General features: G+C 33.9%; 1 protein-coding gene across 1 annotated transcript in view; it reads right to left on the bottom strand.

Moving 5' to 3' along the window:
- IscU (Iron-sulfur cluster assembly enzyme) overlaps positions 1-15,756 on the bottom strand; it is a 32,157-nt gene extending 16,401 nt beyond the window's left edge. Inside the window, exons 1-3 of the mRNA XM_076517818.1 lie at positions 15,454-15,756; positions 13,211-13,324; positions 1,198-1,308 (exon numbers count right to left, since the gene is read on the bottom strand). Of these exons, the coding sequence (XP_076373933.1) occupies positions 1,198-1,308; positions 13,211-13,324; positions 15,454-15,567 (339 nt within the window). The 5' untranslated portion in view covers positions 15,568-15,756. The remainder of the gene's footprint in view (positions 1-1,197; positions 1,309-13,210; positions 13,325-15,453) is intronic.
- Between the last annotated feature and the right edge of the window lie 800 nt (positions 15,757-16,556).

Below are 16,556 nucleotides of genomic sequence, written 5' to 3'. Positions count from 1 at the left end.
GAGAAGGTAAACTGAAAGAATACAACCTTCCCTGGGAAGTTCCCTCACCACAAACTGAGGGGGTGACCAAGAAGGTCAAAACGTTGTTCTCTCCTTATCAATAAAAATGTTAATACCCATACTAGCCATTCCAAGATACATTTTTATTTTAAGAATATTAGAGCTAATATGCTATGCATGACTGGCTTTTCCACATTCTTTGCTAAAGCCAATTTTGTTTTTATGTTAATAAGATAAAGCGATATGTGGTTAAATTTACAGAATTAATAATGTGGCCTACAGTTTAAAAGAACCAAAATGGAAACACAAAAACATCTGTTCTTATACCCTGATTCACAGTTCAGCTTTCATAGTTCACTACATCAATTTCTGACCATGCTATGATAAAAGAGTTAATGGTGTTAACATTCATGTATGGGTGAGTGTTTCTAGATAGATAGCAAAGGTGGCACGATAAAGCAATATGATACGAGTATCATATCGTGAAGCCGTGATATGAATAAATACAATGTATGTGTCTTCAAAAAAGTTGTCAAGCTTTCAATAAACATTGCAAGTCTTTTGCACAGAAAAAAAAATCAGAATTTCTTATAAAATGTTTTTGCTAAAAATAAACGATTCAATAAAGAAAAATAAGTATTGAATACTCCATGATGTCTTCATTTGTTTCAAAAACATTACACACAAAATAACAACAACAAAATAGACAGATATTACCTTTTTGTTACTTTACTTCTCTTGCCAGTTGCTATTTGGTTTATTAAACCTGAAGATTTGATAAACCACTGTAAATTGTTAAGTACCTAAATGAGACAATGTTAGTAATACAGATAAATTACAGACAAGACTGTCAAATTTTTTTAACAAACTGTTGATAAAACTTCTGTATTTAAATATGTATCATATCACATCATCAATACTCAGATATGTATAGTATTGACTAGTATGATGAGATATGCACCCTTCATAGATAAACATTTTAAAGCAATTCAAAATATATTGATACTTCTAACTCTTACAATTTCTTATTTGTAAAAAATAAGAACAATTCTTACCATGGTTTAATTAATACAGCAGAAAGCCATTTTCTCTCCTACACATTCTGTAAATAATATACATTCCTACTCTTCAAATAAGTAACAGAATTTTACTCATGCACAACAACTGTATACAAGAAACGTAATAATTCCCACTTACACTTTTGCCCTTGATCCATTCTGTTGCAAGGGAACTTGAGGCTATTGCTGAACCACAACCAAATGTCTTGAATTTGGCATCTATTATTTTTCCATTTTCATCAACTTTAATCTATAAAAGAAAATTTATTGCATAATATCACAGACTGAAGTTTGCAGTTTCAAAGAAGTTAATTAGAAGAGATTCTACTTTGTGTAAACTGAACTGAAAATACATTAATACAGACTCTTCACCAGCTATAATATTTTCTTCTTCAACCTAAGTCTTACTGATGCTATGGAAAAATAAGTACTATTAAATTGTTTTTGGTTAAGTTATTCAATTTAAAAAGATTATGTTTTTCCAATGTAATACTTCAGCCACATTCAACTTGATCTGACTAAATATATATATAATTAAATACATATAAAAAAAAATCCTAAAACTGACTGGTATTAATCACAAAATGTTAGTTATTTTTACATAACCCATGAATAAGGGATCAGTTGGTCCTTCAATGCTGTCCTCAAAAATGTAAATCAACCATTTACTTTTTAAGAAATCCTTAACTCCTTTTTCAAACTCCTGTAAAGTGCTGGCCTCTAATAGCAATTCATTCATCCTGGTATAAAAATGAAACTGATTTAACTGGACTTTAACCAGACCCTAAACTTGTTTTTTGTCATCATATTGTCCTTAGAATACAGTAATATAAGTCAAAGACCATTATCTGATCTGTTTTAACCCAAAATAATTACTTGTGAAGCCTATTCAAACAGTACAGAACAAAGGATATCACTAGGCACTACAGTAAAATCTTAACCAAACAATAAGTAAATAAATGTTTGGGAAGAGTTTGTATGGTCCCTAGCTAAAGGGTTCCACAGAAACTCAGTGAATGGCAAGAAGGATAAAGAATAATGTTTGTTTTTGGTTTTTTTAATTTTGCTCAAAGCTACTGGAGGGCTATCTGAGCTAGCCATCCCTAATTTAGCAGTGTAAGATTGGAGGGAAGGTAACTAGACATTGCCACTCACTACCAACTCTTAGGTTACTCTTTTATCAATGAATAGTGGGATTGACCGTAACTTAATAACGCCCCCACGACTGAAAGAACGAGCATATTTGGTGCAACCGGGATTCAAGTCCATGACCCTCGGATCATGAGTCGAACGCCTTAACACGCTTAGCCATGCCGAGCCCAAAAGAATAATGAAAATGAAATAAATTTGATCACACAAAATTAAGGAAGTGAGTAGTAACAAGAACATGTGTATGAGACAAGATGTACGACATAAAAAAGCAATATAGTTTAACTAATTATGGATATATCAGTAAAATAACAACAGGTAATCTTAAATAACAAAAACCATGATAAGCCTAAGCAATGGTATAGGAAAAAAGACACCCTTCATATAAAATATTAGCTGTTCTTAGAAGGCTTTAATATATATAGATTTTTTTTTAACCTGTTATCACTACCATTAGAGAAATTAGCGTGTAAAGAATATATCGTATATTATTATACTCATTAGAATATTGAGTAAAAATTTCAAAAAGCACTGATACCAACAAAAAACTAAAAATGAAAACTAAAAAAAAAAAAAAAAAACTGATTTTTAAGATATCTCAAGTAGAATTATAAAACAACTAAAAAACATACACTGCTGGCCAAAATCTTAAAGCCAATGAACATAAAGAAAAAATACACATTTTGCATCGTTAGACTAAACCATTTATTTGAGTAGAGCTTCGAAAGATGACAATAAGAATAGGAAAAATAAAAATAAAATTTTTTTTAGCATTTAATAGGGAAAATGTTAACACTGAAATTAGCCTAAATACTAGCTGGTCAAAAGTTTAAGACCATACTGAAACAAAGCATTAATCAGTTAACACGTAACAAAAGTTTGTGTTCAAGCATTAGCGTTGCCAACATCTTCCACTGACATCTCCTGTGTTACATTGGGTAAAAACATGGCAAAGGCTAAAAAGTTGACAGAGTTTGAACATGGCAGAATTGTCGAGCTGCAAAAGCAAGGTCTCTCTCAATGTTCCATCACTGGTGAGATTGGACAGAGTAAAACTGATGTTGCAAATTTCTTAAATGACCCCGAGGGATACAGAAAGAGAATTTCAAGCAGTCAGCCCAAGAAAATTTCACCAGCGTTGAGCAGGAGGATTCCACGGGTTCTCTGATGAGACACCAGCCAATCGTCAAACCAGATTAAGGCCCTTTTGGAGGCAGAATGCAGCTCAAGAACAATAAGACGACACCTACAAGAGAAAGGCTTTAAAAACCATAAACGTCTTCAAAGGCCACACCTCCTTCCACACCACAAAACAGCTTGGTTAAACTTTGCTGAGAAGCACCAAACATGGGACGTAGAAAAGTGGAAGAAGGTTTTGTTCTCTGATGAGAAAAAATTTAACCTGGATGGTCTAGATGGCTTCCACCTTTACTGGCACGATAAGAATATCCCACCCAAGACATTTTCTACACAACACAGTGGAGGAGGTTCCATCATGATCTGGGGTGCTTTTTCCTTCCATGGAACAATGGAGCTTCAGGTTATACAGGATCGTCAAACAGCAGCTGGCTAAACTGACATGTTGGAGAGAGTATCCTTATTGACTGAAAGCCCTCACTTGTGTGGAAATGACTGGATATTTCAGCAGGACAATACTGCAATCCACAATGCCCGAAGGACAAAGGACTTTTTCATGGCAAGTAACGCGATTCTTTTGGATCATCCAGCGTGTTTGCCCGAACTGAAAATATTTGGAAATGGATGGCAAGGGAAGTCTACAGAAATGGACGTCAATTCCAACAGTGCATGGTCTTCGTGAAGCCATCTTCACCACTTAGATTAACATTCCAGCCAGCCTTCTGCAAATGCTTAAATCAACCATGCCAAAGCAAATGTTTGAAGTTATTTGCAATGATGGCTGTAAAACTCACTACTGAGACCTTTTGTTGGGCATTTCCTACCCTGTTTAGGACCTCTTTCTGATATGGTCTTAAACTTTTGACAAGTTAGTATTTAGGCTAATTTTGTAGTGTTTGCATTTTCCATATTAAATGCTAAACAAGTTTTTTATTTTTATTTTTCCTTTTCTTATTTTCATCTTTCAAAGGTTACTCAAATTAGTGGTTGAGTCTAACAATGCAAAATGCATATTTTTTCTTTATGTTCACTGGCCTTAAGTTTTTGACCAGCAGTGTATTTAAAAAGCAACAATAAACATAAAAAAAATCCTAATTATATCAAATATACAACAAAATTCAATGGTTAACATTTAGAAACAATAAACTTTATTGATTATTTAGTCACATGTTAAAACAGTACAATGTTAACTTTTTTATACGTCTTATTACAGACAAGTTAGTATTGTTTTAGCTGTATATAAAAATGTATTTAAGACAATTTGGGGGCTTTAAAGAGTTGCACCTCAAATTACAGAGTTATTCAAACATTTTATAACTAATCTAGGGTATAAAACAGTGACAAATGGGTTTAGTTATTGTGCAAAGACATACTTAACCTCTGCAAAAATGTACTATTTTTTACGTTCTTCAAATAGTCTAAATATGAAACTAAACACCATAAAAATTAAAATAAGTAAGATAAAAACATTTGATAGTGATAACATTACCCTAAAAAATTTGAAAACCATTAGAGAAAAAGAACTAAAAAGCCTATTCTATAATACTGTAATATTGTATTAAAAAAGTAATGTTTAACTTCCTGTATTAGTTTTTCAAAGTTAAATGTGTAACACTGAAAACAAATTTTTATATAAGACTTCTACAATAAAAAAAGTCCTAAATTCATATAAATGAGTCAAAATCAAAATAATATATTCTGAAATAATTAGCTCAGTCACATAATCCAACAACTCCAAAGCTCATATTTATTTCTGGTAATGTTATTTAATATGAAAATAATAAATATTTCAAATTATTTAATGAAAGTCAATTAGGTATAATTAATTATAATGGTATTTAGAAAAAATATATAGCACAAGTAAACAGGATGATTGATTTCTAATGTTTTGTTCTTTCAGTTGTTACTTATCCACACATTTTCATTTACTTCAGACATTAACAATATGTATGACATATTCATGAGAATTCTAACTTCTAAACAATAAAAGTTAGCATTTTTTAAAACTGAAAATGCATTTCCAATAATACTTACCTCTTTCACACTACAACTATTATTTAATTGTTAGTGTTTCTTTTTCTTTGTCCATCTAAGCATTGGTCTGAATTTTTCTCACTTGCATCCCACTTAAATGTCCATGGTGAAGTCTGTCTCGTGACACTTTCCACCTACATCAAGGCACCCTTTATACTAGAAATGTAAATAATAACATCTCCTTCAGATAACAGTCACTTTTTGGAGACTGGCTCAATTTGCAGTCTCTAACTCCAATTCTTAGCAAGAATGAAGGATAGGAGCATATGAGAAGAGGCAAGTATTACATTTTCAAATAAGAAAATTTTAACTTCCAAAATTTAACTTCTTTCATGCTACAGCTAGAATCCCACAGTGAAAAGGCAAAGGGGCCAGTGATGGAAATATCCATACAGAATGCATCTCCCTTTTTAAATAATAGGTGTGAAAAAAAGAAATAAGATTAACACCCTCGTGGAATAACCACACTGCATCCAGAACAAGTACGCTCTTCACCAGGAACCTAAATCATGGACAGTGTGGAATTTGATAAGACCCACCATCACCATTGGCCAGGTCAAAACGAGATAGCAGAGGTCCTACTGCTCCGAGATAAAATTATCGGGTCATGGCTCCTAAATGCAATGTTGGTGGCTAGAGCATTAGGACCACAACATAAACATATTTTGTGAGTGCATCCCAACCTGCAGCTATAAAATGATCTATAAACCACCAGAATCACATGCACTCTCCTTAATCTGGAATAAGTCTGCAGAGAACTACCCCAAACTTGGAATGATGGGATCCTATAAGCCAGGGGTGTGCAACATTTTTCGTCGGTGGGCCATATAACCAACTTCATCAATCAAGCGGGGCCACTTAAAAAACAAGCTTATTCGTGTACATGCACAATAAATTAAAAAAAAATCTCAAAATGCAAGCAATAATATTTTATATTTTTGCATGAGTGATCATTTTAGTGCGACACTTGAAATTTAGAGTCTTTGCAGAGCTTGTCAATATCAGCTTTGACAGAAGTGGTTGCCACTCTTAACTGACTGATCAAATGTTCATCAGTCAGCTGACTTCTACATTTGGTTTTGATGAGCTTCATTTTGGAGAAAAATTGCTCACAGCAGTAGGTGCTACCAAAAAGGGAGGCAATTCTTTGTGCATGATGGGACAAATTGGGAAACTTTTCACGTACACAGAGTTTGTAAAAGTCTAGCAAACTGTTTTCAGAGAATTTCCTTTTAGTGTCCATGTCAGCCTGCAGTTCAATGAGTTCCATTTGGCAATCGTCAGGACTGTCTTCCACTGCCAAATCAAAAGGTTGAGCGAACAATTTCAATCTAATTTCAGTTTGTCTGAAATCTGGAAATCTGTTTGCAAACTCATCACGCAGCTTTTGTACACTGGTTCCATATTTGGTGCAATCCAGATTAGGAAATTCCAGTTTCCTGGTTGCAAGACATGTAAAATGGGTCAATATGGCTCTTCTCAACTGAACCTGGAAAAGTTCCAATTTCTTCTCAAAAGCACAAATATGCTCAAACAACTTATTCACAAGTTGACTTTTCCCTTGTAGTTTTAAGTTTAAATCAGACAGATGCTGTGTAATGTCTGTGAGGAATGCTAAGTCATTCAGCCAGTTCTCATTGCTCAAGAAGTCCACATTCTGACGCTTGCTCTCCATGAAGAACTTAATCTCCTCTCGCAGATTCCAGAATCTCTTCAAAGTAGCAGCTCTACTAAGCCAACGCACAGCAGAGAAGTACAAAACATCTGAATACTCACTGTCCAGCTCATCTAAAAAGTTTTAAATTGTCGATGATTTAATCCTCGTGTTCGAATATAATTTACGATTGGACGACATTTTTCATGACTTCTGCAAAATCCAGAACTTTGGTGCACAAGCTCTCTTGGTGAATAATGCAATGGCTTACAACCACGTCTTGTGCTCCAATTGCAGTTAGAAATTTCTTGGTGAATCCATTTGTCCTACCTGTCATGGAAGGAGCACCATCTGTTGTAACACCACATAATTTATAAGGATTCAGTTCAAACTTTTCTACAACCTTAAGCACTTGTTCACAAATATCCTGTCCTGTGGTTGTGGAGGAAAGGCTTGCCATATCTAAAACTCTTGAAAACATCAAAGCCTGCAGTAACAGCTCTGATGAAAATGACAAGTTGGGATGTGTCATTGATATCAGTGCTTTCATCCAAAGCCAGACTGAAAGCTTCACATGAATTCAATCTCTCTTTCAAAGTTTCTTTGATGTCCTCTGAAAGATCTTTTGTCCCATGCGTGAGACAGTAAAGCGGGAAAGGCTAGTTTGCTCCACAAAATATTTTTTCTCTGGACATGCATATTCTGTGAATATTGTTAAACAATTTTAATAAATTCTCCATCACTGAAAGGCTTTCCCTTTTCTGCCATACATTCACAAAGCTTAAAACTCAGTTTTGTCACCAGTTCTGAATTTTTCTTGAAAGTGGTAAAACACCTTGTTGCTTTTCAATGGATGTTTTAAATGTTCAATTTTGTCCTTTCGTGCCTGACCAACAATTTCATCAAACTGGGAGGAGTGCTTAGTTGCGTAATGTCGCTAATATTGTACTCTTTCATGACTGCAATTGTAGTTTGACAGACGAGGCAGACAACACCTTGATTATGTGGGACAACAAGATATTTTGTGCACCATTCACTGTTGAATAACCTTCCCTCATCATCAATTTTTCGTTTCTTAACTGCTGACATTTTACTAGCCCTGAAATCAAAACAAAAATTATTCTCACGAAAATAGCAAAGTAGAAAAAACATAGAATTTATTTACACATGGAACCTCTTATGGACAGAAACACGTTTCTAAATTGGCATCCCGATCATAGCCTTCCGGTACTTAAATTAATTGAGAATAGCAAAATACAGTGTGACCTCGCCTATTAGCGGTTCACCATTCATGCTGCCCCGCATATTCGCGGGTTATGCGCGAACTGCGCTTTTGTAGGTCACAGAGACTGAAAGGGCTTTTCGAGGAGATTTCTGTTGTATTTACTCAATCAAGCCGCTTTTATCAATTGTCGTCTTCACCAAACAAGATTGACTGCTATTGGCTGACTGCCTCAGCTTCCCCAACAACGCAAACGGCAAAGCACAGCCCGGTAACGCACAGTACAATTTAGTGAAATACATAACAGTATGCAATATTGCTACATTATTACTGCATCAATGAGTATAAGTATCATTAGTGTTTGGGAAGCATTTCATATAGTATATAATCGCATACATATACGTTTTAAAACTGCATCCAATATTCGCGGTTTTTCGCTATTCGCGGGAGGGTAAAGAACGTAACCCCGCGAATAACGAGGTCACACTGTACATAGAATCAGATGCATCTGAAAGCAAAAATTTTAATAAATTCAGTAAAGTCATAACAATATGCTAAATAATAATCAATTTACCTTCAATCTCTTGTAGTAACTGTAAAAGGTAATAAAATTTTCACCAATAATGAATGACGGACAGCAGAGGTTAGGGAAAATTTTCGCCAGCGGGCGAAGGCGAGGTTCAGGACATGACGTTGAGTCGTAGACAATAGTGCTAGTGCACGTCACCTATTCATGCCCTAAGGAGGCCGACCAATCGAATTCGGCCTGCTCCTCTCTAGCAAAGATAATTTTAGAAGTTTGTCGAGTCGAAGCCTGGGAATCCCGTAGGATCGATGCTTTTAAAAATATTCCATTTGCGTTGGATTACAGATCAGGCCACATGGTTAGATTACAACAACTAGGTCCACACTAAATGGCTTGGCGGGCCGGGTTGTGGCCCGCGGGCCGCCTGTTGCACACCCCTGCTATAAGCTATATTTAATCTGAAGGAACAGAATTCATCTGGTTTAAAATTATGAACATTCATTATCACCATGCCCAACCATGTGGGCAAAGTAAATTCCACTTGCCCCCCAGTATAGAGCACTGTTTATTTAAGAAAAAAGAAACAAATAGTATTTTATAATGGAGCTACAGACTTATTTAATATGTACTACACTATTAATTTTTTGAAAATATAGAAAATTTTATCCCTATGTTTCATTAAATAATTGTACTTCCAATCATCAACAGCTAATATTTTAATCCCATAAGAATAAAGTTGGGTCATTCCATGTCAAATTATCCAGATTTTGTAAAATTTTCCAGGTGACCCCCTCAGAATGCCTTGAAAAAAATTCACGTGCTCATTTACTCATATAATGAAAAATTGCCAAAAATTAGATTAATATCTCTTATAGTTTGATTTACAGCCCTGTAAAATTCAGTTAATTTTTTTTTTTTTTCTTTGGCTGCTTAAAGCTGCAAGAGTAATGGTGGTAGAAGGCTGAAATTTGCTATACTGAATGAATTAATCTCACAGAATTCAAAAATGGTCCCAAACCAAGTTTATCTCTCTCAGGATTTTCATAGTGAGGCTGGAAAAATTACCTGAAAATCAAATATCGTAAAAAACATTGGTTTATTTAATAAGCCATAGCTCTAAGGCTTAATATAATACAAAACTGAATTTTGTTTTCAAATTTCCTATAACATATCAGTTGATAAATGAGCAATTGTTGTAATTAAAACATTTAGTTATATGCAACTTTTTATGATTTAGCTAAAAACAGCCCGACTTCAGGCCACAGTTTGACCATGTCACCAGTTATTCAGCCTTTTCAAATTTTTACCATATATTCTTACATCTCTGAATATGATCTACAAAAAAACATCAGGATGGTGTTCAACCTACTTTTTGAGTTATAATTTTTTAAAGTATCCTCTGACCATACACTGTTCACTTGAAAAACAGCACTTAAATTTAGGTGTGTTACTGTGTGCAAATATATCCATACAAATTTGAAATAATGTATGAATCCCATTGAAATATTCTAATCAGCCTTTACCATATATTCTTACATCTCTGAACATGATCTTCAAAAAACAATCAAAATTGTGCAAAATAATAAATTTTCAAATTTTAAGTGTCTCTGACATGTACCATTGGGCAAAGGACCACATTTAGGGCATTCAGTTCTTTCTTGTCAATCAGGAATCAGTCCTGCAGAATTGTGTAGTTTGATCTATTTGATCACTATGAAAAATGCAAAACTGTGGCAGGTATTAGGTCACATCATAGCTTTATTCCCCACTCTACTAACATATTGTATATGAGAAGGTTATCAGATGATGATGTGTACACAGTTGTAACTGTTGGTAGTAACAGTGAAAGTGATGCTGCAGCAGCTCAAATAGAGTCTAATGATAGCAATGACAATTATCATCCAGGGAAATATATGGCGTGCATATACGATCATGAATGGTATGTGGGAAACATAAAAGATAGATCAGATGAACATTCCGATGTGTTGGTGTCATTTATGAAGAAATCAAGAAACAAAACTGTTCTCATGGCCTGCAAGGTCATGTAAAGATGAAAGCTGGATTCCTTTCCAACATATTCTTTGTCTGACAAGTGCACCTACTATGCAAGGCAGTAGGGCTCGCCACTATGTTCTAAGTCAAAGTGATTTCAACATAATCAAACTCGAATTTCAGAAATTTATTCAAGCTGTCTGAACAAAGCAATGTTTTTTGATGTTGTTAAGGCTAATTTATCACCAAAGCAGTTTTTGAAACATTTCATTGTCACGATTATTGCAATTTGGTATGACTATAATCTTTCTCAGTTATCCCCTGTTTTAGCACTGTGCTTTTTGTGTCTGATTTACCTTTGTATTTATTATATTATGAATCTTAAACTCAGCCATATCTGCATAACTGTAATGAATACACAATATATTTGCACTGCCATGTGATCTAACTAGTTATGCCAATAAACTTGTTCAGAAATGAATTACTTCTTTCTTGTTTCTTACAACTTCATTATTTAACATTGTGAAAGGCTGGTTAGAATATTTCAGTGAGATTCATAAAATTCTGACAGGTATTTTTCAAAATTGTATGGATATATTTGCACACAGAAACACACCTGGTCAGAGGATAATTTAAAATATTATAACTCAAAAAGTAGGTTGAACACAATCCTAAAGTTTTTTGTAGATCATATTCAGAGATGTAAGAATATATGGTAAAAATTTAAAAAGGCCGAATAACTGGTGACATGGTCAAACTGTGGCCTGAAGTCGGGCTATTTTTAGCTAAATCATAAAAAGTTGCATATAACTAAATGTTTTTACAGGAAATCTAGCAGACTTTTAATTACAACAATTGCTCACTTATCAACTGATATGTTATAGGAAATTAGATAAAAAAAATCAGCTTTGTATCATATTACGTCTTAGAGCTATGGCTTATTACACAAACCAATGTTTTTTACGAATTTGGGTTTTCAGGTGATTTTACTGCCTCACTATGCAAATTCTGAGAGAGATAAACTTGGTTTGAGACCATTTTTGAATTCTGTGAGATTAATTCAGTCAGTGTAGCAAATGTCAGTCTTCAACCACCATTATTTTTGCAGCTTTAAGCAGCCAAAGTTGTCTGAAAATGAATTGCCAAATATAAAAAAATTAACTAAATTTTACAGGGCTGTCAATCAGAAACTATTAGAGAGATTGATCTAATCTTTGGCAATTTTTCATTATATGGGTATATGAGTACATGTGAATTTTTTCAAGGCATTTTGTGAGGGTCACCTGCAGCCCCCTGGATGATTTGACATGGAATGACCAATCTTGAAACTGTGAAACTTTATAGCATCTTGAAAGCTTTTAGTAAATATTAAAAGTCTGTTGTACATGAAAATCAGATTTTTTAATAAAGTATTTTTCTTAAGATTTTTATAATCTTAAGATTATAAAAGATTTCACTTTCGAGTGAAAGGTGATGTTCATGCTGAGAACAAAAATATTTTATAATTTTCAGATTTTATCTGCAGAAACTCTAGAAAATTTAATGAATATCGTCTGTTTTGGGAAAGATTATATTTTACTTATTATTTCACAAAATAGATAAATCATCTATGAGCAATGAAACAAAAAGTTATATTAAAAAAAAATTACCTGATGCTGACCTCTACAAGTTAAAACAGTCATAATTAACATCACAATCTATCTACTGTTAAAGTTGCTGTTATTGTATTTTTTTTTTTTTTTTGTTTCAATCTCTATACAAGTCTCCAATTAACTGGAAGCTGTATTGGTGTATACAGCTGATAAGAGAAAGTTTTCATTACACGTTAAGATGTCTAGCATGACCTCAAAACTAAAACACAGGCTATTTACACAATACAATGACAATTGAGACTGTGAAACAGTGATTGGCTAAAACTGATGAAACTATATACATTTGTACTAAAGTTACAAAATTAAAACTGATGCAGTTTTGTTCAAAATTATTTTGACTTTTGTCCTATACATTTACAACTGGCATATAATTCTCTGACAAAATTTATAAATTCAGAAATATTAAAGTTTTGATTTGGTACATGACAAAATCAACCCATAATCAAAGTGAGAAATTTTCAAAACTTATAATGTAAGAAAAACATTTTACTCAATAAATTTCAAATCTAAATATGAAAAGCATTAAAAAGAATGGGTGGGCTAAAAAAAAGTCTTAAAGAACTAAATGGTCCCTTGTTGTCCATCAGTTATGTTATATTCAAAGTCAAGTGGCAAATGCACAAATTATCAAATTCTCAGCAATACGGTATGTTATAAAACACATTTCACACAGTGAAGGTCTTGATATTTTCAAAAGAAAAACCAAATACTGCACAAAAACCCTCCATGTAATGTTCTTAATATTTCACATCGTTAAGTTTTTTTTCGTGTTTCACTAATACTTACTTGTAATTTCATAACATCACCACAGGCAGGTGCACCAACAAGACCTGTTCCCACTGAAGCATCATTTTTATCCAGAGAGCCTACATTTCTAGGGTTCTCATAATGGTCAATCACCTGTAAGTTCAGGATACATGATTACAGCTAACTATTATTTCATATGCTGTGAATACAGTACGATACTAGAGTACTTTTAAAACAATTGAGTAAATTTTAATAAACTAGTTATTCACACAATAAGGAATAGAAAAGAAAACTAGGCAAGAAAAGTTCATTAAAGCTCATTAGTCACCCAAAAAAGTAACCAACCAAATTTAAAATTAACCCCTCATATCCATAAAATTATTCAACAAAATTTAATTAAAACTATCAATAAACTAGAAAACCTTTCCACAAGTTAAAAATTCTAACAAAGAAAAACTTTTGCCTTACAACCAATATGGACCTTGGCTTTTCTATATTGTCTTTCTTTCTCTAATGCAGCGGTTCCCAACCAGGTGTGCTCACACCCCTTGGGGGTGCGAGATAACATTTGTTTTCACCAAACATCTCATCTTTCCCCCAATCCAAAAAAATATCTTCCATGAGCAGGTTATCCAAGACCCTAATGATTTTAAACACTTAAATCAAATCTTCATTACATCTTCTATGTTCTAGGGAATATCTTCGAGTCTCTATTCCTGAATTAAGTATTCCAAACCAATAATACTTTTGGTAGATTGTCTCCAAAATTTTCATTCAAATCAATATTTTTTCTATAGTAATGGAATTAAAATTGGACACCATACACTAAAAAACCCCACACCGAAACTTTATACAGTGTGATAATAACCTCCATACTTCTCAACTCAAAATTTCTATAAACAGATCCAAAAATTTTATTTGCTCTTTTCACAAAGCTACCAAACATTACAACAAAGGCTTTTACGAGGTCTGTTAAAAAAATACGTGGACTGTTTGAATTGCGTGGCTCCAGTTGGTTCCAGGGGAATCCGCTTGGTGTCGCCAGGTTTGCACAGATAAGCTGATTATGACGCCATTTCCTGATTGCAGATATCTTCATTTGTGTATTAGCTACGCGGTTTTAAGTGAAGTGCGATTTTTTTTCGTTTGGCAGATTTCAGAATGAATGACCTGAAGGAGCAACGACTCACTGTGAAATTGTGTGTTAAACTTGGAAAATCTGCGACTGTAACTTTTGCTATGCTTAACACGGCTTACGGTGATGAAGCGTACGGCATGTTTCAAGTGGCATGAACGTTTTAAGGATGGTCGACAGTCCATTGAAGATGATGAGCGTCCTGGACGTCCTTCCACGTCAACTGACGACCCACACATCGACAAAATCAACACCCTGGTGCGGGAAAATCGACGTCTGACTGTCATGGAGCTTGCTGAAGAGTGTGGGATATCAGTTGGATCTTGTTACGAGATTTTGACCAAAAAATTGAAGATGCACCGCGTTGCTGCGAAATTTGTGCCTCAGAACTCGTGAGTTTTTTGGCCAAACACTCGATCACTGTTCTTCGATTTCTATTGCCTGCAAGATTTCAAAGTCCTTCCAAAGTTTAGATTTATGAAAATATCAATTAACAATTGCTCTTTCCCTATACTGACAACCAGTTCCAATTTAAATCTCTTAATGGTCCAACATTCTATAGTTAGAATACTCATATTGATATGAGCATAAGTGTGAAAGGACAGCCTTGAAGAACCAAATTTTCCCCATAAATGTATATTTACATTGAAAGGAGTAATGAACCAGAATAATAAAAGAAATTTTACAGATAAGATATATAATAAGTATTTGAATGAATTATAACAAGTATTTTATTTTTTAACTGTTTATGAAAATGCTTCTTTAATTCAATAGATTGACTGGGAAACTATTCTGACAGACTGAAGTAAGGCAAACAGGTTAAACAGTATCAAGCATACAATTAAAAATTTTACAAATTACAAAGATATTGATAAAGTGCTTATATATGCTAATACTGTGCTGTGTGCATCACAAACTGAATAAGTTCAGTAAAAGTAACAAACTCAGACTAATGTTTAATGATTATTTATTCAGTAAATTAGTTGTATCTTTAGTTTTTATTTCTGATTTAAAAGAGTTAAAATTTAGTAGAATGACTAACACTTTCAAGCAAGAGTTTTGTTAGTTACAGGTTTAAGGATGAACAAGAGGAAGTGAACTCTGCTTGAAGCAAAATATCAACGTGTTAATAATATTATAAACTTACATTAGCATGATACTGATAAACTGAAGTTCCACTGGAAGTACATGCCAAGGTTCCGTTTTTCCCATGTTTTACCAAAGATATAATTCTGCAAAATGCTCGACACAACGCCATCATAAACAACGTGATATTATTGGTATTACGTGACGTATGTAACAAATTTCTGAATAAGAACTATATACTAATAATAAAAACTCGGAGCTAAACACTTTGTAATTAGAATATCATTAACACTGCACCAGTATCCTACCCTTATCAAATAAGCAGTTAGTTGCGCAATTTTTCGTATTGTGTAATTTTTTGTTTACGTGAAGCGGTGATACAAATTTTTCCGCACTAAAAGGAGTGCAATAAAGTTTTCTTTTCTTTTATCTGGAAAAACGTTATGCTGCTTTAAGTACCATAACATTTAACACTAAAAGAAAGTATTAAGTTTAAAACACAACCATAAATATTTTGTAGTCAATATCAGAATAAGTTTAAAATATAGTACGTAAATGAATATGTGCAATTACATACGGGCTTTACCATACGTTAAAATACTTTTATTTTGCGATCTATCAACCTTCTTGCTAGAGCCTTGCTTGGGCAACAATGAAGTTCAAAAGCAAGAAATAAAAATAGTTTTTGCTCTTAATTTTGTTTTTATTTACTCTTAAAAGAAAACACTTTTGGGGGCCCTGTGAAAATAATCTAGTTACATACACGACACAGTGGTACTGGACTCCTAAGACTCGTGCACAACCCAAATACAAAGGATACCACCAAAAAAATGTTTAATGTTATGCTTGCTAGCAATCCCAATTTTGGTTATTTGATTGGCTCGCTGGCATGACTTATGACTTACTATTTTATTAGAAATGAATTTCGGCCCGACATGGCTAAGCGCGTTAAAACGTTCGATTCGTAATCCGAGGGTCGCGGGTTCAAATCACGGTCACACCAAACATGATCGCCCTTTCAGCCGTGGGGGCGTTATAATGTGACGATCAATCCCACTATTCGTTGGTAAAAGAGTAGTCAAAGAGTTGGCGGTGGATGGTGATGACTAGCTGCCTTCTCTCTAGTCTTACACTGCTCAATTAGGGACGGCTAGCGCAGATAGC

Source organism: Tachypleus tridentatus, chromosome 8 (assembly GCF_004210375.1).
Source record: "Tachypleus tridentatus isolate NWPU-2018 chromosome 8, ASM421037v1, whole genome shotgun sequence".
NCBI lineage: Eukaryota > Metazoa > Arthropoda > Merostomata > Xiphosura > Limulidae > Tachypleus > Tachypleus tridentatus.
Note: the sequence above shows the minus strand (reverse complement) of the source record. Positions and strands in the feature narration are given on the sequence as shown.